This window comes from Monodon monoceros, unplaced genomic scaffold (assembly GCF_005190385.1).
Source record: "Monodon monoceros isolate NGI ecotype Baffin Bay Population unplaced genomic scaffold, NGI_Narwhal_1 Super_Scaffold_9, whole genome shotgun sequence".
NCBI lineage: Eukaryota > Metazoa > Chordata > Mammalia > Artiodactyla > Monodontidae > Monodon > Monodon monoceros.
In genome coordinates, this window is record NW_021703786.1 from 36927318 (window position 1) to 36950724 (window position 23407).

General features: G+C 54.6%; 1 protein-coding gene across 4 annotated transcripts in view; it reads left to right on the top strand.

The window, feature by feature from the left end:
• PRKCA (protein kinase C alpha) overlaps positions 1-23205 on the top strand; it is a 371195-nt gene extending 347990 nt beyond the window's left edge. For all 4 annotated transcript variants that reach the window (XM_029212920.1, XM_029212921.1, XM_029212922.1 and 1 more), the window contains 3 exons: positions 3942-4049; positions 5142-5282; positions 16975-23205. In XM_029212920.1, coding sequence (XP_029068753.1) covers positions 3942-4049; positions 5142-5282; positions 16975-17139 — 414 coding nt within the window. In that variant the 3' untranslated portion in view covers positions 17140-23205. The remainder of the gene's footprint in view (positions 1-3941; positions 4050-5141; positions 5283-16974) is intronic.
• The last annotated feature ends 202 nt before the right edge of the window (positions 23206-23407 follow it).

Below are 23407 nucleotides of genomic sequence, written 5' to 3' on the forward strand. Positions count from 1 at the left end.
GCCCCTCCCTAGCCAAGAGCCTTTGTAAGAGAGAATGCAAAGAAACACCCGCGTTGAGTAGCAGAGCTGCCCCCAAAGAAATCTTTGCTCCTGGGGAGAAGTCACCCTTCCTGACGTGTTACATCCATTGACTCATTTATTATTCATTCAGTGCGTACTTACTGAATGTGCGTGGGAATGGCTGTGAGCAACACAGACAGAGACCCTTCCCTTCAGTAAGGTTACGGTCCAGAGAAAGACAGTAGACAGGCAGATACGGAAATGATGTGCGGGCCCCTCCTCGGCATCCTTGGGAACTGGTTCCAGGACTCCCACGGGTAAACCAGAGTCCTTGGAGGCTCAAGTCCCTTGTATGAATGGTGTGGTAATTGCGTATAAGCCAGGCACATCCTCCCGTACACTTTGCATCATCTTGCTATTACTCAGTATACCTAACACAATATAAATGCTATGTACCTAGTTGTAATTGCAATATAAATGTTATTTAAGTATCTGTTGGTATGTGGCGAATTCAAGTTTTGCTTTTTATTTATTTATTTTATATTTATTTTGGGCCACACCGCACGGCTTGTGGGATCTTAGTTCCCTGACCAGGGATCGATCCTGGGCCCTTGGCAGTGAAAGCGTGGAGTCCTAACCACTGGACCACCAGGGAATTCCCAAGTTTTGCTTTTTAAACCGTTTTGGACTTTTATTTCATTTTTGATCTGCAGTTGGTGGACTGTAACAGTGATAAGCTAAGAAGAAAAGTGACAAAGCAGAAGGACATGGAGTGTTGGGGGAGGGTTGAAGTTTTAGCTCGGAGCGCCAGGGAGGGCCTCACATAGAAGATAAAGTTAAGACCAGAAGGAAGTGAGAGGATGTCCACGTGCACATCCGGGGGGAAGAGCATTCCAGACAGAGGGAACAGCCAGTGCAAAGGCTCTGGGGTGGGAGTGTGCAGCTTTACACTTAAGGAACGGAGAGGAAGCCGCCCATGTGGCTGGAGTGGAGTGAGCTAGAGACGGAGTAGGAGGCTGAGATCAGAGAGGAAGAGAGGGCACCAGGCCCCGGGCCGTGGAGACCATCGCGAGACCATTGGCTTTCCCTCTGGGCTGGGAGACCCCCGTGGTCTCTCTTTTCTCTCTTTCGTTGTGGCTTACATCATATAGATACTAAAGTTGTCTTTTAAGTATTAAAAGATGAGGTTCCACCTATATTTGGTCTTTCTCAATGATGTTGAGACTTGATATTTAAAAAATGGTTTGTGTATTATTTATTTAGGTTTCTTCCCCCAAGGAACCATTCTTCTTAAGGCTATATACTTCCGTGTGCAAACAGAAAAGCCAGTTCCGTAGAACCGTTGTCAGCGAGACAGCCGCTGGCAGAACACAGATCGCCTGCACCTTAAGTTAATTTCCCCTCCTTGGCATTTTGACAGTAAAATTTGACTGAATTGTTTGCCCCCGTGGGAGCTATCTGTTCGCAAAGGCGCAGAAAGCTGAGTTCCCCTCGAGACCCCACTCAAACGTTCTGACTCTGAAGTCCAGGAAACAAGCCCTGCTTTCATTCAGAGTCACATGGAAATGGCGACACTCCTTAAATACGGCATTTGAAAAGCATCCCACATTGGGATGTAGTGTCGTCGGGCCCAGCTGTGGGTCCTCTAACTCTCCACCGCGCCTGCCACAAACACGGGGTTTTCATTTCAGAACCCCCTTCTTAAGTCCTGATGACTCCTCAGGGCAAATTTAAACATGTTCCTGGGCCGTGACTCAGCCCAGAAAGGATAATGAAGGCTCTGCTCAGATCACCCCCACAAGCTACAGGGAATGGATGTCCTTATTGAAAAGGGAGATTAATTATCAACTTGTTGATGAGGTTGAGGTCTAAGTGTATCCTCTTTAATCACAGAGGGCTGAAGTTGAGCAGGGAAGAGAAGACAGTTTATTGCAGTTTTCTTCTCATTTGCTTTATTTACTGTCCGCAGGCAGGGGGACAGTGGAGTGTAAAACACCCTGAGTCTTTCTGCAGTTCCTGGATCGCTTGACAAATATGATTACTTTCGAGCATAAGTCGTATTTACCCGGCCCTGTAACGAGCATCTTGCTGCTCAGAGCGTCCCGGGCGTTCATCACAAAGCACACAGCCCTCTCCTCTTAGGTGCCTTCCCGCCAGGGTCACTTACGCTTGGTCTCCATTCCTGGTGACTCGGTAGCGAGCCCTTTATCCCAGAACTTCAGCCAGAATTGTCCCTGGGTACTCCCCCCCTACCCCGCATCAATGATCTGTACATGACCATGGCAGGGCCCCCGTGACTAAGTAAGTGATTCCGGAACCATTCTGGGAAGTGTGAGCCTCACCCCTCACTTGCCTATTTAAAATCCACAAATTACACATCACCAAGGAGAGCACTCCCCGTTCAGAAATTTTTTACACCAAGCCAGGTCTTTAGTTAGCAGGTAGCTTAGCTTGAAACAGTGAGTCCAGAGCTGTAGAAATCTAAAACTGTAACACAGGGATGGGGGAAAGAGGGAAGGGAAGCCATCCAAAATGGTCCTGTATGCGAGGACTGCACCGCACATCACCCCTGGGTCCCCAGGCTCAGTCGCTGGGGAGGAAGGTGCACGTGACTGTAACGCTCCACCGCTGACCGGCCTTCAGCACCAGGGCCTGAGAGCAAGCAGTGACCTGGGAGGGTGTTCCCGGGGTGACCTGGAGAGATTGAATGGGAACCATCGGAATGTTCACATCTTCCCACACCTGGGAGTTATTCTTAGGAAGTCAGGGAGGAAACAGTGATGTGCACAGAGATGTTGGTAGAAGTGTCAGTAATTAGAAGACAAGGCTGGAAGCAGGTATATATGTGCCCTGGACACACGAGTCCGTCTCTGATGACGTGTTACCTCACGGCGTTAGCCTGACTGGGAGCACGGGTAGCTACAGAGAAAATGGGGGGGGGGGGCAACAGCCAGTGAAAAACAAGGAACTCCACACTATACGTCGTGATTTGAAAATAACTGCCTGTTTTGCAGGCGTCACGGAACAGGTGCTCAGGAGAAGTAGGTTGATGCTGTCAGGCAGAGAAGTGGTGGGATGGGCAGGGGGACCGGCCTCCGCGCTGGCCCTTGGCCAATACCAGCATCGGCACCCCGCACCCTTCATTGGGCACTCACTGGGCACAGGACAAAATCTCAGACACTTTAGACTCACCAGGGAGCCCTGTTTTACAAATTGGAAAACTGCGAACGAAAGAGGTGGGTCACTTGCCCATGGACACCCAGCTAGGAGGCGGCAGGGCCCGCGTTCTGGTCCAGAGCCACCTGGCTTTAAAGCCGTGAGCTGCCCCCGTGCTGCCGTGCCCCCCCACTGTCCAGGTGGGGATTGTAAACGCAGTAGAAGAGGACAGAGAGGTGCCCAGGGGATGGCAAGCCCCCGTCACCGCCACCGTGCCGGCGGCAGGCCCCCGACAGAGCAGAGGGCCCGGGTGTGGATTCCTGGGCCTGGGGAGAGCCCTCTATGCCCGTCTTCTGCGTCCCCTTCACCCCAGGTTCAGAACCCAAAGGCATCCGCCTTCTCCACCCTCGCACACCTTCTGAACGCAAGGCCATCTGTAACCTCACTTGATCGTAGTGAGATTGTTTAACACGTAATTAAAGATTAATGGGTTAATTGTAACTTATTTGCAAATCCTTAAAAACATTACTCAAAAACACCTTCCCTGAAGATGGTTTGGGGTTGCCCAGAGCGAGGCAAGGGTCAGAGGAGAAAGTGAAAAACACACCCGACCGCCAACCTAATGAAAGACAGCCCACGAGGTCATCGAGCTAAGCCTGCAGCCTGCCGTGTGCATGTGGGAGAGGCCCGCTCTGTTTCCCGGTGCTGGGTGGGGTGTGCGGGCGCCGCGGCGGGGTGCGGAATCGCTCAGCCTAGGCGCCCCCTCCCCCTCTCTTCCGGCGCAGCCTCCATTTGACGGCGAGGATGAAGACGAGCTGTTTCAGTCCATCATGGAGCACAACGTCTCGTACCCGAAGTCCTTGTCCAGGGAGGCCGTCTCCATCTGCAAAGGGGTAGGTAGGCTTGGGTTCCTTTGGTGGCCATGGACAGGAGGGTCCATTGGGGAGATGCCATCCAGACGGTTCTAAGAGGCACTGTGGGGGGACCACATGCCCACGCCACTGGATTTGCAGTTAACTCATCACCCTTTTTTTTTTTTTTTTTTTTTTTTTTTGCGGTACGCGGGCCTCTCACTGCTGTGGCCTCTCCCGTTGCGGAGCACAGGCTCCGGACGCGCAGGCTCAGTGGCTATGGCTTACGGGCCCAGCCGCTCCGCGGCATGTGGGATCCTCCCGGACCGGGGCACGAACCCGCGTCCCCTGCATCGGCAGGCGGACTCTCAACCACTGCGCCACCAGGGAAGCCCCAACTCGTCACCCTTCTTGTGACAGCACTGTTTTTTCCGAACCATGAGTCTCTGAGGGTATCTTGGTCCGGGCAGTAAATTGCTTGTTATGTAGCATCCTGTGTGATACTGGCCTGTGATACTTCCGGCACACACAGTTTTTAGCGATTGCGTGCCTTTTTATGTATGTGTTCTTAATGCACATAGAGAATGGCAGCTCCTGAAACAGTATATAGAGACGGCTACTTAAATTCTTCTTGTGTTTGCTGTGGGTCCAGATTGCTTCCCTGTTTCCTTATCACAAAACTCACTGTAGAAAGGCCCACTCGTGTCCCCATTGTGTGAGTCGGCGTCACTCAGAGCATCCTGAGACGTGGTCCAGGCATCCCTGCCGTCAGGGCTGGGGGCAGCACAGCAATAGAGCGGGCGCTGGACCTGGCATTCCCTTTTCCCCTGGTTTTCAAGGGGGTCTTTCTGTTTCTCTCTCTTTTTTTTTCAGCTTTATTGAGGTGTAATTGACAAATAAAATGGTAATATATTTAAAGCACACACTGTGATGGTTTGATGTATGTGTACAGTGTGAAAGGACTCCCACAGTTGAGTTAATACATCCGTCACCTCACATCACCTTTTTTTTTTTTTTGGTGAGACCACTTCTGTCCTGCGGTCAGCGGACTCAGTTGTACGATCCAGGACTGTCAACTACAGTCACCAGGTTACCATGCTCCACGTGAGAGCTCTCTCTCCTCCCACTTTCCAGCTGATGACCAAACACCCTGGCAAGCGGCTGGGCTGCGGACCCGAGGGAGAGCGGGACGTGCGGGAACACACCTTCTTCCGGAGGATCGACTGGGAGAAGCTGGAGAACAGGGAGGTCCAGCCGCCCTTCAAGCCCAAAGTGGTGAGTCGGGGCCGCGGCCATTTCCCGAGCCCTGTTTCCCCCGATCCCGGGGGCTTTGTCGGCAGAGAGGAGGCTGCTGACCGCCGGCCTCTGCAGGCCCCAGCCTGGCCCTTGCGCGCGAGGTCTGAGCTGACCTTGAGCGTCAGGGGAGCCTGTGGCACCCGTGCCCCAAAGAGGGCAGCAGAGTCCCCCGGATGACGCGAGGACCAGGGCAGGTCGGCTTCGGGGCCCAGGCCTCGTGCACCCCGCGTGGCTGTCGTCCTTCGCTGAGTCCTCGGCAGGACCCCTGTCCGCTGCGGCTCTCCTGGCTTGGCCTCGCCCGACGGGAGCCCTGCAGCGTAACTGGGTCTCAGCTGGCCCCCCGGCGGCCCGGGCGCGGTTCCCACGCTGGCCAGCCCTGCCGCGGGGGCTGTGTGCCCGCTCTCATCGCTGGCACTGCTGCCTTTGTTCAGACACATCCTGTCTGACTTCTGGAGACTCCCATTTGTTTGGGGTTTGGGTTTTTTTTGCATTTATTTGGCAAACACTACGCCCCAGGCCCTCCCTGCTCTCAGTGCTTTACAAATTCGTCCATTTAGCCCTCACAGCGACCCTGTGAGGTAGCTACAGTTGTCCCCAGTTTACAGTTGAGAACCCTGCGGCACAGAGAGGCTGAGTCACTTGCTGGAGGACACACAGCCGGTGGGTGGTGGAACCAGGGTGCAGACTTCAGTGTTGTGGCCCAGGATCCTTTCCCCATTGCACAGTGGCTCTTCTTCACGTTTATGCCTCTGGAGATAAACTGAGAGTCTGTAAGACGTCTGCCCCCTCGCTCACCCCACCTGCGGCCCTGCCGTGCCTCCCAGGAAGTCCCGCTTTGCCCCACACCCCGTTTCTGAGGGCCGGGTGGATCCATGCCGTCCGGCTCCGCCCCGTCTCGGCCAGGATGGGGTGGGCTCCGGAGAGCACCGGGTAGCAGTTTTGCACCACCATCGGCTGCAGAAGCATCCCCGGTGGTGACGCGGCCCAAATCTGTCTCGTCTGACAGGTGCCCGTGAGCTGGCCAAGGGGACCCTCCTGGGGCGCTAGGGTACCGGCTGGGCGGCTCAGGGCTTATTCTTAGAGCGGCAACTTTCTCATCCAATGTGCTTACGTGGCCTCTCCTCCAAGGATAAAACTGCTGGTGGCGAGCCCACGGATTTTATTTTTCCAAGATACTTTTAGCACAAACTGAAGAAAACCTAAAATGAATCGGGTCAGTTGACTTCCTCCTGAGTTGGCGTTTCAAGGAGGGGCCTTATGTCTCCGCTACGCCATCTTCTCCGCAGCCAGTTCTGGGCCCTGAGTCGGGAGGCTCTCCTAGGAGAGGATGCCGGCCCTCCAGGTTACAAAACCTGGTTTTAAGAGGAAGGAAGATGAAGACAGTGATAAATGGCGCTGCCGGCGGTCTCAGAGGAATATTGTTAGGGATTCTCTTTCTTCCCTTTCATATCTCTTTAGCCTTCTTAAGTTAAGTATGAAAGGTGTACAGTAGCAGCCTACACACAGCTTAGTTTCTGTACAGGAACAACGTAGAGACGCACGCTGACCCTGCTCTGCCTGTCGAGCAAAACGCAGCTACTTGTCAGTCACGTTGCAGAAGGAGACTCCATGCAGCGAAGTCAACCGTGATGTATCCATCTTCCTTTTCTGCTTATTCCCACCTCACTGGCAGAAGAAGTTGTGTCTTCGCATAGCTTCCCACCTATGGCGACGGTGGCCCTGAACTCAGATGGGGGGAAGCCAGAGGGTCCTTGGCTCCGACAGCCAAGAATGCACCGTTCCCCGTGGGCCACAGAACTCACTGGACCGCGTGGTCACAGCCCGTGGCAGGCAGTTGAGCCGCGAGCCAGGTCTGGGGCGGGGAGTGTATTTATTTATTCATGGAACGCTGCTGCTGTCTGGTCATTGTTCAACCGAGTGCTGGTTAAATTTTTAAAAAAGAATAAACTGCATCTGGCTGTGAAGAAACAGCCCCTGAACTCACAAACAGACGTGGAAGTCATGGACCAAGGCCCTAAAACGGATGGATTCGTGCGAAGGGCCTGTCTGGTGAGAGCTCATCTGCTCGCAGTGAGACGGCCCAGGCAGAAACCCACATTGTGCTGGGGAGTCTGGACACAGAAAAAGAAGAAGCTGGGAAAAAATGCAGAAGGACGGGATGGGAGAGGCGGGAAGCGGAAACCACGGTGGGTGTGAGTGGCCACGGGAACAAGCAGCAGACTTTTTGTCCCAAAGCAGAAGAGCGTCAAGGGCATGGGGACAGGTTGGAGGGTTCTGGCCCCTGCAGAGCTCATCCCTACAGCAAGCCCCCTGCACGGCCGCAGAGTGAGGCCCTTATCTCAGGAAGGGGCATCTCAGCGGTCTCCCGGGACACTGCGCTGGGGCGGGAAGACCACGTGCCAGGAGCAATAGTGGCCGTTCCCACCTGCAGGAAGCAGCGTATGGCACGCTGCCGTCGAGGCTGCCAGACACGCGGGGCTTGACATGGCGGCAGCAGAGGATACCCGACGGCCTCTGAGTTACTCCGCGAGAGGGGTTCCCGGCTTTCTCGGGGGAAAGTGTAGTTCCCTCACCCAGAGCCAATTACAGAGTCAAAAGAGTTTCTAGATAAAACCCAGAGCTGCGTGCTCTCTGACGGGCAGTGTTGTTGTTTAGAGAGAGATGCGATGGCACCAGCCTGGCTTTCGCTGCTGAGAAACCTGTCAGGCAGATGTTTCTGCCAGAGGCTCTTCCTTAGCGCGTGCAGTGAACCCGATCCTTAGCGCATGCAGTGAACCCGACGCTGAGAGCAGCTCTCCTCCTCTGAGCAGTGTTTATAGCCCTGGCTGGCTACCGTGTCTGTCTTGGTGAAGTCTGCTCGATGCGTTTGTAGCAAGTGCTGGAGAATCAGTTTCCCTGAGACTTACCGTATGAAGGACTGTTGGCCCCTGGCTCCCGTGAAATCAAGGCCTTGGTTACTGTACACACCAGCAGTAGGTACCCGCAGTTGTCAGGAGATCAGGCTTGCCTGTGAGATCAGGCTTGCCTGTGAGATCAGGCTTGCCTGTGAGATCAGGCTTGCCTGTAAGCTTGGGAGTCTCATGTTTGTTTTAGTTTTTACTTTCGTTTTGGACCCTCCAGTGAAAGCTTGTTACAGAGTCACTGACTTCCCTCAGCTGAGCTACGTACCAGTGGGCAGCCAGCGCTTCCCCGGAGGGCCGGGGCTCCCACGGTGCCCTGGCCTTGCTCACCTTCCTGTCTCCCTGAAGCTGCACCAAAGTGCCTGGAACATGTGGGGTTCCACCGTCCCAGTGCGTGGCGCGATGCACTGGGTCCACGAAGGGGCTCCAGCAGAACGTTCCATCCACGGCAACATTAAGGGTGGGTCTGCAGTGCAGCGGCAGCCTGGGTTCTGTTCAAGGCCACACGTGAAGGAGGGCGGGGAGAGGGATGACAGTGTCAGGCGGGTGGGACTGTGGCCTTCCCCCCGAGGGGGGCGAGTCTGGAGACTCAGGGGTGCACCAGCTCCTAGAGGGAGTCGGGAGCCTGCCCTGCGGCCCCCCACGGTGGGAGAATCCGTGTCCCGTGTGCGACTGTGAAGGTGAAGATGATTTGCTAGAAAGCGGGCCCATCCTCGCGTGCTGGTTTCTTTGGAAAAACCGAAGCCAAAGCAAACCCAGACAGCTGTGCTGTGATGCTCTCCTGGAGAGTGTCAGCAGCTCCGCAGCGCCCCTTCCTCCCTGTGGAGAAAAAGCACAAGGCAAGCTGGTTTCAGTTTTCTCTTTACTTGCCTCTCTGTGAAGGAGGAGGTCCCACGAAGGACGATGGCCCAGCGTCCTGAGCACTCCCTGCAGAAGGAAAGCTCTTCCTTTTTGCCTTTCCTGAAACCATAGAAGGCCTGCATCTTACTCCCTGCAGGCTGCCCTCAGAGGCACACGCGAGCCCGAGATCCTGAGCCAGCGTCACTCTGAATTTTGTAGGCGTTTGTCCTGATTTATTATTCATGTGAATAAAATGCCCAAGAAGAGCCTTCACATCTGCATTCAGCCTACCCACGAGAAATAACAGTCTCCACAAGCATCGGAAGCAGAGAGGTAATTGGTGCTTCTCTTTTTGGATTCTATCCATTGGCACCAACGAGCAGAAGAGCTAGTTCACAGGCCGGCCAGAAGCGCCCCGTGTACTGAAATGGTTATTAGAAATTAATCTACGAAGTGAACACTGAGAAGTGTATCCAGGATTGATGGGTGAGCAGAGCACTTTAGAAGTAGGCCTGTCTATCTCAGGTAGGCTTTCTTGGGAAATTGCTGTCGTTATTTTATCAAAAAGAGACAGACAAAGGAAGAGAAGGACTTTCCTCGGGTCTGCGGTGAGATGCACGGTCAGGTTCATTTTCCTGATGGCCTCAAAGCCTTTTTTCTCACAGGGTCATTAGTTTGTTTAGATAGTTTGATGGTGGTTTGATTATCAAAGTTAATGCAGTATTCTCTTTAATATTTTTTATTTATTTTGAAATAATTATTAATTTCAGACTTGCGGAAGAGTTGCAAAGGCAGTATAAAGAATTGCTGCATCCCCTTCACCCACATTCCCTCAGTGCTACCATTTCAGCACATTCCCTGTGTCATTCTTCCTCTGCACCTCTGTGAGGGTGTGTAGGCAAGGACACACATGTACATATTTTCTTTTCTGAACCATTTGAAAGTAAGTTGCAGACTTACACCTAAATAATGCCTCTTTACACCTAAATAATTCCATGTGTATTTCCTAGAACTAAGGACATCCCATGGCACTGTATTCTTTTGATAATTGCTCTGAGAAGTTATTTGTACGGGGTAGCAGCTCTCCAGGTCACAGGAGAAGAAGACCCTGGAGTGGACAGCAGCCTCAGGCCGCATCTAATCAGTTCTCCCAGGTGGCAGGTGGGGTTCATCCTCTTGACCGTTCCATGGAACCAACAGCAGTGATGCTAATTAAAATCAAGATTCTCAAGGCTCAGGGAGCTTCTCTGACAACATACGGACACTAACCAGCCTTGGGAGACTAGAATCTGCCATATTATGATGTGCTGAGGTGGGATTTAAGCCTTGGAACGCACGTAAGACAGCACCTTCTCCTTGGTTAATTAGAGGCAGGATGTCTTCCTATTCCTTGGTAATTATGCTCCCAGATGCTTTTCTGCTTGAAAGAGAAATGGGAAGAAATGAGACTTTTGAATAATTATCAATATGAATAAGTAGCGCTCTCGCAAGGCTCAGGGAGCCGCCGGCGGGGAGCCACGGGGAATGCAGGCCCTGCGGGCCTCTGGCCGAGGGAATGGACCAGTCCGGTACCCAGGGTCCGGAGTGAAGGCACCGTGATGCTGGGCATGACAACAGCCACTCCTGGAAAAGCGGTCTTGAGCGCCCTGAAGCTGGCCGTGCGTGTAAAGAAAGACCAGGCGGCGTGCGTGTTCTCATTGCAGAGGGTACAGGCCACGGCAAGCCAGAACCTTTGCCCTCAACCACATGGGGCTCTCACCTGCAGGAACGTAACCGTTTAGTGTGTCCGTCTTCAAAGCCGCCTCCAGGCCAGAAGTGGCCTTTCCTGAGAGGTGCTCTGAGGCAGCACGTGAGGGGAGCCCTGTTTAATTTTGTCTGAGGAAATAGGGCCTGTCTCCAGGGAACGCTGGCAGGAGGTGAAAGAGGCCCCAGTCCCTTTTTAAAAAAATTATTGTTAAAATACAGTCTCCTTTCGGTGAAAGAGATGGTTAAGCAGTAGAGAAGGATATAAAATGAAAAGGCGGGATCTCCCTCTCCCCAGGGACCACTCCCGCTGCCCACTTGACATTTCCGTAACCTTCCAGAAAGCTGTACGCGTGCATGAATCTATACACTTTGTCCCTACGTTGCTCACATGGGCGTGTGGCCTCCTTTGCGTGGGGCCCGCTCCTTTCCTTTTGTCCCCAGGCCGGGCACTGACTGTTTTCCAAATCCTCTCCTCTGCCCATTCTCCTTCTCCAGACTTTCTGCACCAAAATGCACTGGCTTCAGTGGGCGTCCAGGCCTTCGGTGAGCACATCTCCAGAACCTTGGGTGATGCAATGCGCAAACTAACCTCACTTCCTCCCATAACCCTTGGCGTGCGCTCCTGCTGTGTTGGTCCTGCACGGAGGCCCCCCGCCCAGCATGCTGATCTTAGGAAGGGCAGACCCCAGCTGCCTCCCGGCGGCCCAGCCCACTTGCTAGACGGTTCCCTGGTGTGGACGTGACCTCCCAGGAGGAGCCCGCTCCTTTCTGCCGCTGGTTTAACTACATGAAGAGTCAGGGATACGAGCCCATCGCTGGCCGTGTCCTCACCACCCCTCCACGGGGACCACGGCGCGGGGCTGAGGTCAGCTCCCCAGACCGGGGCTCGGGACGCGGGGACGGTTCCCCTGAGACGAGCTAGCTGCGTCTGGTCCTCGGCGCAGACGGTCCCCACCCTGCGAAGCTTCCTCTCTCCTTCGTCGCGCTGCTCACCTTTACTCTGGCTTTGTTCTGCACCCTCGTGCTCTCGCGGGGTCGGTTTGGCATTTTGCTCTGTAACGGCAGCGTGTTCGAGCTACTCACACTCACCCTAAGTTCCGCGCCGGTGACCATGAGGTTAATTTCTACGTCACCGAGACACCAAGGTGTAAGGCACAGGCTTGAGACCAGCACATGTGTGGTGCATTCTGGGTGGCCTCTGCCAGGTAAAAGTCACAGCCGAGAGGCCCACAGCCCGGCTCAGGCTCCGTCCCTTCCCCACGGCCCCCCGCAAAGATGCAGAGGCTGTGAGCCGACCGACCGTGCGCCACGCGGGGCTCCGGGTGGGGAGCGGCGCATCCCAGATCCCACCCGGGGCTTTGCCACACGTCTGCCATCCCGCTTTCTCCTGGATTCATTTTACTCGTCGATGGTTTTACCAAATGGGTGGGAGCGTCCAGAGAACAGAGGAGTGAAGTCCTGAATCCAGAGCTACGGCAGCAGATAGACTGTTAATAGTGTTCCACTCGTCCTTGGCCTAGTAATCAGTGGCCGTCTCCACGCCGGGCACGTGCGCTGCGTGTGGCGTCGTAGGTCTGTATCAGGCCTGGTCATCTAGAAAGGGTCGCACACATGCCGTCCCTCTGACCTCACAACAGCCGTGGGAGGTGGGTGTTCGCATCCCCGTCTATCTGCAGAGAGGCACGTGCGCTGCCCAAGCCGACCCCGGCTCCTGGCCTCTGGTTGGGTGCTTCATCCCCACCGTACCCCGGGTCTCCCCCTGGTGTCAAGTGCGTCACCGCGATCATGGAGGCCGTCCGGTCTCGGGGATGGCCAGAGGAGCTGTCCGGGCGCACATGCTGGCCCAGCCGTGCTTGGGCCACTTCCTCCGCCCTCCCCCCCGAATCTTTGTCCCAACCAGTCGTGGGGACCTCACGTCCCGCGGGCATCCTGGCAGCTTCAGTTGGCAAAAGGTGTGGGTGGCCTCTGGAGCTGGGGCAGCGCACACGCAGCCGTGGGGTTCTGCTCACAGCTAGCGAGTGCTGCCTTCACCTGCTGTGTCCTCAGGTGGTGGAGAGCCCCGAGGCCGTGGACACGCCAGCCTGCCTGGTGTCCCCCGCACCCCCCATTCGGTCCCCGGGCCTCTTCTGGCTGCCTCTCAGATCCAAGATGGCGCCCGAGACCCATTTCCCGCCAAGCTGATGGCCCCGGTGAGACTGGCTCACAGGTGGCCGGGAGACTCTTCTCTACCGTAAAAGACAGTAGCTGGTTAAAGCCACTGTTTGTCTTTTCCCCAGGGATCCAAAGGGCCCTGAGTTTAATTATCCCGTGCAGTGGGTGGTGGTGGCGCGGGTGGTGGTATGAGGACAGTTGCATTTTTTGCACAAACGTCTTGAAAGACAAGTAGTTCAAGATCTTCTCCAATTTGACCTAAAGGAGGCTATTTCTGGCCTGATTTCGCTGAGTTGCGGAGCGCTCATTTTTAAAGCACCGGGAGAGCCTCTGTGGTGGAAAAATAAGTGCTGTCATCGAGCCAAACCGGTAAAAGCAGCCGAGCTGCCCCCGCCCCTTGGGGGAGGGTCTTCCGTCCAGTGTGATCCCCCTCGGGGTCAGATACCCTCCTGAGTCTTGGACCTCAGCTCATCCTCAGACCCCGCCTTCAGCTCTTCCAGACCCGGCCCCCCACGGCTTGCCGAGACCCTCTCACAGTCACAGAGCTTTCATTCTTTGCCGCCGCCTGCCCGCTCGGGGTTGGGTTGACCCGGTCTCCGCCATCCCCCTTGGCCCCCGCCAGCAGCATGGTCACGGCACGCAGCTTACATGCCGAGGATTTCCGTCCGCGCGTCACCACCCCGGGCTTCGCAAGCTGCGCAGCCCTTTTAGGAGGAGCCTCCTCTGGACACGGCTTCAGAACTTCCCGTCCTCAAGCAGCATCCCATCCCCAGGCTCCTCCGTGTTGATGGTCACGTGGTCCCCCTTCTGAGACCTTGGGATCTCTTCATTTACTTTGTTTTTTGTTTTTCTTCGGCGGGGGAGCCCTGGCTTTGAGAAATTCTCATCGGAAGGTGATCTGCGGGTACTCTGCAGGAGGTGCTCAGGGGAAGGTGTCAGTCTTTCCTTTGAGCCTTGTGGTTGCACAGAGGCTGTGTGATGTGTTCACAGGACAGACGGACGGGCCTGGAGCTGGAAGGACAGGTCTCCAGCTAGCGGAGGAGAGAGAATTCACCATGTCGCCGTCCTCTTCCTCTTAGGGACTTCTCTTTTCCTTTTATTTTTCTTCCCAGAAATTGCTTCTCGCTCATCTTTGCGTAGTCAGTGAATACCAGGAATCAGTGAAGGAAGTAACCTCTTCCTAAGGAAGCACACGTGCCAGCTGCTGGGAGCACCCAGAATAGATTTGCTTGAAACCTTCCAGGCAGTGGGTGTTGATTAATCGGAGTCCCGAAGGATGTTCTGCTCACAGCCGAGTCCCCCGAGGCTGTAACACTTGCGTACAAGACTCCTGCCCTGAGCGTCTGCAGCTTCTCCGTTCCCTGCTCTCAGATCTGGCTGGCTTGCCTGGTTCCCTTGTTTGGCCTCCACCTTTGCCCTCACACTGACCTTGGGACCCACTGAGCCTTGCTTCGCAGTTGGAATATTTCAGGTTCCTCAGCCACAGCCCTGTGGACCTCGGGGCCAACACCTCTTTGTGGTTACTCACCCCAGTCATGACAACCAAAAAAGAGTTCAGACGTTGCCAGATGTCTGCAGGGCGGGGGCAAAACCTTCCCTGGGTGAGGACCACTGGTGTCTCCGAAGCAGGGCTCTTTCTTCTCTATTGTCATCTTCACAGCGGCGTCTGGATGCGGTGCTCTGTGGACGTTGGTTGCTGCTGTTTGGTTTCACTGACGTATCGAGTGCAGACCCTTGATTAATTCTTGGGGAGAAACGTCGTGCCCTTTCTTCCTTGAAGAGTCCTTCGACTGGTTCACGGTGGCCTGTGCACGTAGAGGGGTGCCCCTTCTTCCTTGAAGAGTCCTTCGACTGGCTCACAGTGGCCTGTGCACGTAGAGGGGTGCCCTTTCTTCCCTGAAGAGCCCTGCGACTGGTTCACGGTGGCCTGTGCACGTAGAGGGGTGCCCTTTCTCCCTTGAAGAGTCCTTCGACTGGCTCACGGTGGCCTGTGCACGTAGAGGGGTGCAGGCCGCAGGCCCTGCTTCTGCTGACCTTTGCCCCAGAGGCATTTCGTGCTCCTTGGGAAGGCGGAGTGTGAAGGGAAGGCCCCACCGCCCCTCGTGCAGGTGGCAGGGCCCGAGGCATGGGCAGGACTGGCAGCATGGCCCCCGCAGAGTGACCGGACGGGCCCCAACAAGCCCCCCACTCGTTCGCCCACGTACCACCCAGCAGTCACTGGTCTGAACTCGCCTCCAGTTAAAAGGCAGGTGGTCGCTTACGAAAATAAAAACCACCCCAGAGGGCTTCCCCGGTGGCGCAAGTGGTTGAGAATCCACCTGCCAATGCAGGGGACACGGGTTCGATCCCTGGTCTGGGAAGATTCCACATGCCGTGGAGCAGCTAAGCTGGTGTGCCACAACTACTGAGCCTGTGCTCTAGAGCCCATGGGCCACAACTACTGAGCCCGTGTGCCGCAACTACTGAAGCCCGCACGCCTAGAGCCCGTGCTCCACAATGAGAGAAGCCACTGCAATGAGAGGCCTGCGCACCGCAACAAAGATTAAACCCCGCTCGCCACAACTAGAGAAAGCCCGTGCGCAGCAACGAAGACCCAACACAGCCAAAAATAAATAAATAAATAAATAAAAAACAAAACAAAACAAAACAAAAACACCCCAGAAAGGAAAGGCCTCAGTTAGGAAGACCTTAACCTTGAATTTATGGCGTGCTTTCCACCAAGACATGTTATCTGATAAGAGGGCGGGGAAAGTATAAGAAGCTAGATTCTCGAGGAGAGCTTCTAGACGATGGGGAGGAGGTGAGAAAGTGCGGCCCGAGACTCAGCTGCCCTCACAGAAGCAGCAGCAGCAGGTGTCGTGCGCTCCCGCACGTGCTGGGCTCTGTGTGAAACACTACGTTCAACCTTCGTGGCAGCCCAGCAGGGGGCCCCAGCTATTCTCCCCCCTTTACAGATGAAGAGAAGGGGTGGACCCCGCTTCGCAGCCTACCTACAGCCGTGCTCTGTTAAAGGTGCAGGACGCCTTAGGCCAGCTCAGTCAATTCACGCTGCCCTGTAGTACCGGCCGGGGATGGGGCAGGGGATGGGTCACTGTGTCTCCAGAACACCTCCCAGAACTCTGTCCCAGAGTCCCCTGGGATCCTGGCACTCCAGCATGCCACAGCCTTCCGGTGGCTGGGAAAGCGAACAGGACACCTCTTCCTCTTATGCGGGGTCAGACTCCCAAAGCAGCGCTGCTTCAGCGGCTGGGACTCCAGACCGGCCCCACCCCTCCTCCAGGGCAGCTCTGCGCGCAGCCCATCTTCACGAAGTGCCCTGGTGGGCCCAGGGGGAGAGGAATGAGTGTCCAGGACGGAGACTGCCTTCTCGGGGCACCAGCACAAACCTGATCCAGACCGAAGCCACCAGCGATGCCTGCCACGGCGACCTGTCCGCCGGTTGACCAGACGTACCTAGACCGCCGAGCCCAGGGAAGAACGGCCCAGCCTTGCCACTACGCTGACCCCTTCCTGGTTGAAGATTAATTTCGGGGCTGAGATTCTAGAACCTCCCAGTTGGAAGACAAGAATAACACAGCTTTTACTGTATTACAGACAGGCTTGCAAAGAACCAGACGTGGGACAGTATCCCAACCTCTCAGTTCAGGGGCCACTGCCCTCATTTCCACCCACATCCCAGCCGTTCAGCGTGGACGCGTGCCTGCTGGCCCCGCGCGTGCGGCCTCGTGCTCGTGGCTCCGTGACGGGACGAGAAATAAGAGGCCGTGGCCTCGCTGGCGCCTTCCCGGCAACACGGCCCTCCCGCCTGGGGTGTCCGTCCCGAGGCTGCTGGGTGGTTTACAGCTGAGTGGCTCTCTGTGATTGTTCGCTCTGCCTCGCTTTCGAATCCCGTTGGCCTGCAAATCCTCCAGAACTCGTCCTGCCCAGCCAGCCCTGATGCCCTGGCCACGCTCCTCCCCGCAGAGGCCCAGAGAGCTGCTGCCTGGGGTCTAATAACCTACTGACCGCTCCTTCTTTTTCTTTTCTCTCCACAGTGCGGCAAAGGAGCAGAAAACTTCGACAAGTTCTTCACGCGAGGGCAGCCTGTCTTAACGCCACCCGATCAGCTGGTCATCGCTAACATCGACCAGTCTGATTTTGAAGGGTTCTCATATGTCAACCCCCAGTTCGTGCACCCCATCCTACAGAGCACAGTATGAAACTCAGCACCGAGAACAGGCGCCTCCCCAGCCCCTGCCCCCTGCCCCCAGCCGTGGGAAATGATCCTCAGCCCTAAAGTTTGAAGGTCACTGCCTTGTTTCCAGGGGAGGCCTGAAAACTGTAGGGTTATTAGTCCAAACGTGATCAGCTGTTCAGGGTCTCTCGCAACCAAGAGCATCATCTTAGCGGCAGGTGGTGTCGTGTACAGCATCCAGTTTAATTGTGTAGAGGTCACATCTGGCGGTAGGTTAACCCTTCCTGGAAGGCAAACAGACTCTACCCCCCCCCTTTTTTGGGTACAATTTGACATGTTTTCCAGACCCTCTGTTGATTTTCACCATCCGGATCCCCCAACCAGACATGTTCAAAGGAACCCGCCCCAGTCCAGGGAGCCGGAAACATCTCCGCCCAAGACATCTTTGGAGTAAAAGAACGGGGAGCCCAGAGAGTGAGCAAGGTGGGACCCGGGGGAGGTGGGATTGGGGCTTCAGAGGACCTGCTGCTGGTATTCTCTGCCTCGATGGAAACGGTCCCTAGGGCCCAAGAGGCCGGGAGGAATCTGGTCCCATCTGCAAGCTCACTGTTCCCAGAGGTTGGCAGTCGTAACCCACTCACAGTTACGGTCCAGCAGTTACCAGTTTAGAAAAAGAGAGGAAGAAAACCTCAGATGAGTGTTGGGGGCATCTGCCATCTTGTACCCTACTTGGCTGATAACTGTCTTGATACTTGCATTTCTTTTTAAGAGGCCAAATCTTCTAAGGACTCCGCTAAATGAGCATGCGAAGTCATTTCAGATCAAGGGTAGATCAGTGTGCGTGTGATGTTCATTTTGATCTCTGGGAGATTATTCTGGATCCAGGGTGCCATCAGCGATCATGCCACTACACACAAGTGTTGTTAGCCAACCCCCCTCACACCGATATTTCGCTGCCTACTTCCTAAGAAGCCCGAGCGCACACCTCCCACCCCTTTTGTACTTATTTATTTAATAGGCTGCGGTGTTTATGAGAGTACGATGTACAGGGAGTTAATCCAAGTGTTGACTGTAACTTCAGCCCCTAGAATTGATTCCCCTCCCGTCTCCAGCCCTCGACATCCTCTTGGGATGAGCAGTACGGTTTTGGTCCCCCATTTCCGGTTCATGTTGAATGACACACCTGAAGCTGTAGAACAGGAAACCTGGATGCGTATCAGCTCAAAGAGGTTTTATTGCTAGAAGGATTTTTAAATGTTTTGCAAAGGCATCATGCAATGAATTTTGCATGTTTAGAATAAACCTTAATAACAAGTGAATCTATGTTATTGGTATAATCGTATCAAGTACACAGAGTATTATAATAATTTTATAAGACACAACTGTGCTATGTCTGTGACGGCTCCGGTTTCTAGTCTGCTTTTCTGATTAAGTGTTAGCTTCCTTTTGTGCCGCTGTGCTTCCTCTTCCCCACGCCGACTCCGTGCGTACCCTGCATTGGCACTGTGTCGGGCGTACTGACTTTTTATTGCAGTAGATCTGATTTCGAAGGTGAATGGCTACTTTGCATGATCAATGAGGCTTACATACACATATACATAAAAATATTTGATTCTACCTGCAAACAAAAGTTTCGTCGGGGGTGTGGGGTTACTGTCGAGGCGAGACTCCTCTTAGCCTCTGAGCCCTGTCGCCTTCGTCACGCTTCCTCCTGTGGCAGCAGGAGATGTTCAGCTCCCGTGCCCCCAGAACGTTCGTGCAGGTGTCGTGTCGTCACGGCCCGCGGGCTGCACTTTGCTCAGTCAGTTCTTCCCTTCAGCCTTGTTGCTGCTGGAGACTCGAGGGACAGGAGGATGCCCTTCCTGACGTGGGTGTGCGGATGCCCCGGAAGCGTGCTGTCCATCTCACCGTCCTCGGCACGCCCTGCCGTCCGCTACCGCACGTGCAGACTTTGTGAGGCACAGCCAGGCCCTGGAGCCGTCAGCAGACGCTCTGGGGAGGCTGCAGATGCTCTCCCAGGTGTTGCTAGAAGCGGCCTTCCCTGTCTTGTAAGGAGCACTTCCGTGGGACGCAGCATCACAGTGCGGGGTCCTCAGGGGAGCCGGTCAGAAAGAGCGGAAAGAACGTTTACGAGGGACGTGGCTGTCAGTCCTTACAGGGGGCTGCTCGGTGCCCCGTTCCCCAAAAGCGTGTCCCAGCGAAGCGTCTTCTCACTTTTACTCTCTGGCTGTTTGCCTGAATTTCAGCTGCCACGCGACCGCTGAGGGGTCTTAGGGATGAGAGGCCTCGGCCATCCTGGGAAGCCTTGATTGGAGGGAGAGAGGGGGTAGGGAACAGGTTAGACCAGAAAAGAGCAAATTCTTCTGCCACCTTTTACGGACCCTAGACTCAAGGGCTCCAGAGGGGCCCCGGCTGCGGAGCTGTGGCCCCATGGGTCCGTGCACGTCCGGGGGCCGCATCTTCCCCAGGTGCACCTCGTTTGGTCTGATAGAAAAGGGACCCAAGTATAGAAAGAGCCTAAGAAGCAGAAGGGCCGGTCATCCTGCCCCGGAACGGAGCAACAGCAGGACGGCAGATCCCCAGCTACGCCCCAGGGGTGAGGAAAGTCCTAGCAAGGAGCCCGCGGGGTTGAACCACGTGTTCCCGAGCCCCTCGCTGCTTGCTCGCGCTAAGCCCCGGGCAGGTCACGCTGTCCTTCACACAGCCAACACGTTTCCAAATTATTCATCTCTAGGGAACATCCCAGCTGTTTTTTATCCTTTCTGAGTGTGTGGCAAAGTTTTAAAGGAAGTACCGTGGCTGGGGGGCCCTGTACTCTGCGTGAGGGACTGCAGGCTTGAGGACAAACTTTGGGGGAAAACAGTAGAAGCTCCAGTGCCAGCGAAGTGCTACCGTGATGGGGCGTGTTGGTGCGTTGCCGTGTCCCGAATGTAGATAGAAGCTAATGCTTTTCAAAAATCTGAGCAACCCAAGACAGTTCTGCTGAAAGCACACGTCATGTTGGTAACCGTCAGCAGAATGGATTGATAAAGGTCTGTGGCTTTATCCCCATTCGTGGAGGTCACGTAAAGTAAAGCCACAGGGAAGGGCCCGCCGTTTCCAAGGGGCTGGGATAACAAGGAGGCCCTGAGGGGCCAAGTCACTGAGGGACCCGAGAAGGGTCAGCCCTGGGCGCAGCCTGTGTCGCTGGGGTCCATGGAGGTTCAGGCCCGCAGGGGAATCCAGCTCAAGCTGGGTCCCCCGCCAGACACTGTGACACGAAAGGCCGTTCAGATTGGTCCCGTGACCTTCCCCTGGGAGGCGGCTGCTCCGAGGCTGCGGCCAGTGCGCTGGCGGCGCTCCTCTGGGCATCGCCTTCAGACCCACGAGGGATTTGGGTTGAAGGAAGAATATGGGGTGTGCAGCCCGCAGAGGTTAATGGGAGGTTCGCTCGAGGCTGGAATGATTCAGAAGGTCGATAGGAGACCCCGGGAACCGAGTGATGGCTCTCCATCACGTCTACTGCTATTTTGTTCACGTTCATGTAGAGCCTCTGCCTTGTCGTGTCTTCGGAGATGGTTAGGCTTTTTCCTATCAGGATTTTGGGAGAAAGCCAGAGGGTTCAGAGATCTCCGGAAACTTGGTCTGAGACGGTCAGCTAGGAGAGCGTGAGGACCCTGATTAACGCGATTCAGCGAACGATTGTCGAGCCCCTCGGAGCCACGGTCCTTAGCCGTGGTCGGCAGGGAGTTTAGGGAAGAGTGGGTTTGAGTGCAGAAGGGCTGGCGGACGCTTGCAGCAGGAGGAAGCCGGCGGGGAGGGAGGGGCGCTGCGGTCCCCGAGGCTGAGCCGCGGGTGGTGTCCGGTGCGGCTGCTGGCCCTCCTCCTCCAGCATCTCCCAAGCGCCAGCAGCGTCCTCCCTGCCCCCTCGAAGAGGCTCCCGGTTCTCTGGGCGGGGCCGAAGCATCCAGCAGGTGGGTTCGCACCCACTTTTCCCCTGTGACTTCCTGTAGCTGGGGGTCCGGGGAGGGGGGAGCGGGGACAGAGCAAAAGCAACTAACACTGCAGGCCCCCCCCACCTCCCCGATTCCACGTAGCAGGAGGGATTTGAGTGTTTTGCCGGCGTTTGTTTGCTCAGTGCTGAAGGGAGGACAAAGTGAGGGTCTTATGTCTTTAAAAGCCTCAGAAAGGAAACACCATCTGACAGTCATTTTCTCACCTTGGTCTTGTGAAGTCGCCTATTGTACCATTTCCTGCTTCTTTAAGCCCAGCAGGGGCAGCACTAAAGAGTCACGATCGATCGTGAACCTGACGCGGGGCAGCGACCCAGAGACGAAGACTCTCAGGGTCGCGGGGACAGGGAAGGCCTGACAGTCACAGGAAGCAGAAGGCGTTCTCGCTGTTCGTGACCACACCCTAATTTGACAGGGAGCGTTGGGAAATGTTTTTAAAACCTTTCCCTTGAGTTACTTGGGCTACATTTTATGAAATATACTGACTGTCAACATTTCCGTCATTTCCCGTGTGGGCTGATGCAGCACGTCTAGGGAATGCTTATATTTCTGTTGTTAGAAAGGTTACCTGCGTTACACGGGGGTGAAGGCAGCCGTGTAGAAATGGCGTTGGCCACCAGTCTGTTAATCCGATAGTGTCAGGGGCTCGTCAGGAGGGTTAAGGGCGGAATGACCAGGATCCCAGCGCCACTGATGTGTGTGATCAGCTGTCCGTTAATAACGGTGTAGGTCCAACTCAGTCATCAAACAGCCTTAAAGTGATCCACACTAAGGCCCACACGTTCCAAAGACTTTTTTGAAACCTTATGGAAGAAATTAATCTGTTAATTCCAACAGAACATCTGAATATACTGGGCTATTTGTACTTTTTTATAGAGAACTTTATTAACTCAATTCTCCTTAGAAATGAGTTTTTAAAATAAAACTACTGACAGTTTCATAAGATTCCAATCACACGGAGCCTGTAGGAGGACTCAACTGGGGTCAGCTAGAGCACCCCTGTCCTGCAGTCCCACTGCAGGATTTTCCCATCCAGTGGGGTATGGAGTCCTCATCGCAACGACTGGGAGTTCAGGTGGAACACGTTAGCAGAATGGTGCCCTCCGTGTTTTTAATGAGGCATTGGGGACAACTGTCTAAAGTCTAGAAACTTTGGGACCGCAGGAAAAGATGGCTTTATTGTCCCCTTTCCAGATACAGCTCTAGGACAGCTTTCCCATTTCCTTGCCCTGCGAGGCTCTGCGACCACCTTTTGGCATGGGGATGGGGGGGCGCCTCCTCAGCTCTGTCTCCTGTCCCCACGGGCCCCCAGGTCTCGCATATATTGTGAAAGTTCAGTGATGCCCTGCGAGAACTTGGTCCCTGGGCGACTCAGAACTACCCTGACATCCCCAAGAAAGAAGCAGCAGATGTGCCCATTGGCATCATCTCTAGTGAGTAGACGGGACCCGACTTGTCAAGGCTACTTTATAAGAACCTTTTTTTCTAAAATAAGACAAAAGGTGGCTTTGCATTTTCTGATCAAACGGCTCTGTCTTTGCCCCTCTGCTTCCCTTTAGGAGTATTTATTCCTGTGATTGTTGGTAGATTCTTGGTGATACTCTTCCTGGAGAACTGTGATTCTTTTCTTGAGGGGGTTAGTGGACCATTCAGAATCATCCGTGAAGGCTGTTTTCCTTTTGAGTCTAAAAATTCACCTCATGTCTCTTCTCTTAGGGTCTTTTCGAATGTCTTTTGTAGATGGTCAGAAACATTTGGAATCACTGCTTTGCTGCATGAATTTGGGGGAAGGGTGGGCTGAAGGACAAGCCGTGTTTAAAGCATCCTTGAAAAGGATCCTATATCAGACCCCAAATGTGTATGGAGGAGGGACAGGAAGAGACGGAGGTTGCAGTGTTCCCTTCTGTCAAGCACCTGCTGGCAAAACGTAGAGGCCATTCAGCTGTCAGATCACATTGGGTTTATCGCAGGTGAAATGGATGTACAAATTACTGCATTGCTCTAATTCACATAACCTCTAATCTTTGTTTGCATGATACGCTTTGTTAGATACATTAACTGTAGTTTGGAAGCAAGTGTGTATGAATAAAGATAATGATCATTCCTTCGTGTCCCCGGTCTCATTTGCATCCCTCTGTGGCATCACAATGAGTTTTCATTGTGTTCACCTGGCGAGTGTAGCATTTCAGTCTGGGTGCACCCTGTGGACGCTACTGTCTTTTCACCTGTGTCGTGTGTGCCTCTCCATTTAGGGTCACTGTCTTTATTTCCTAAAATACTTCCTGCTTTGAATTGAAACCC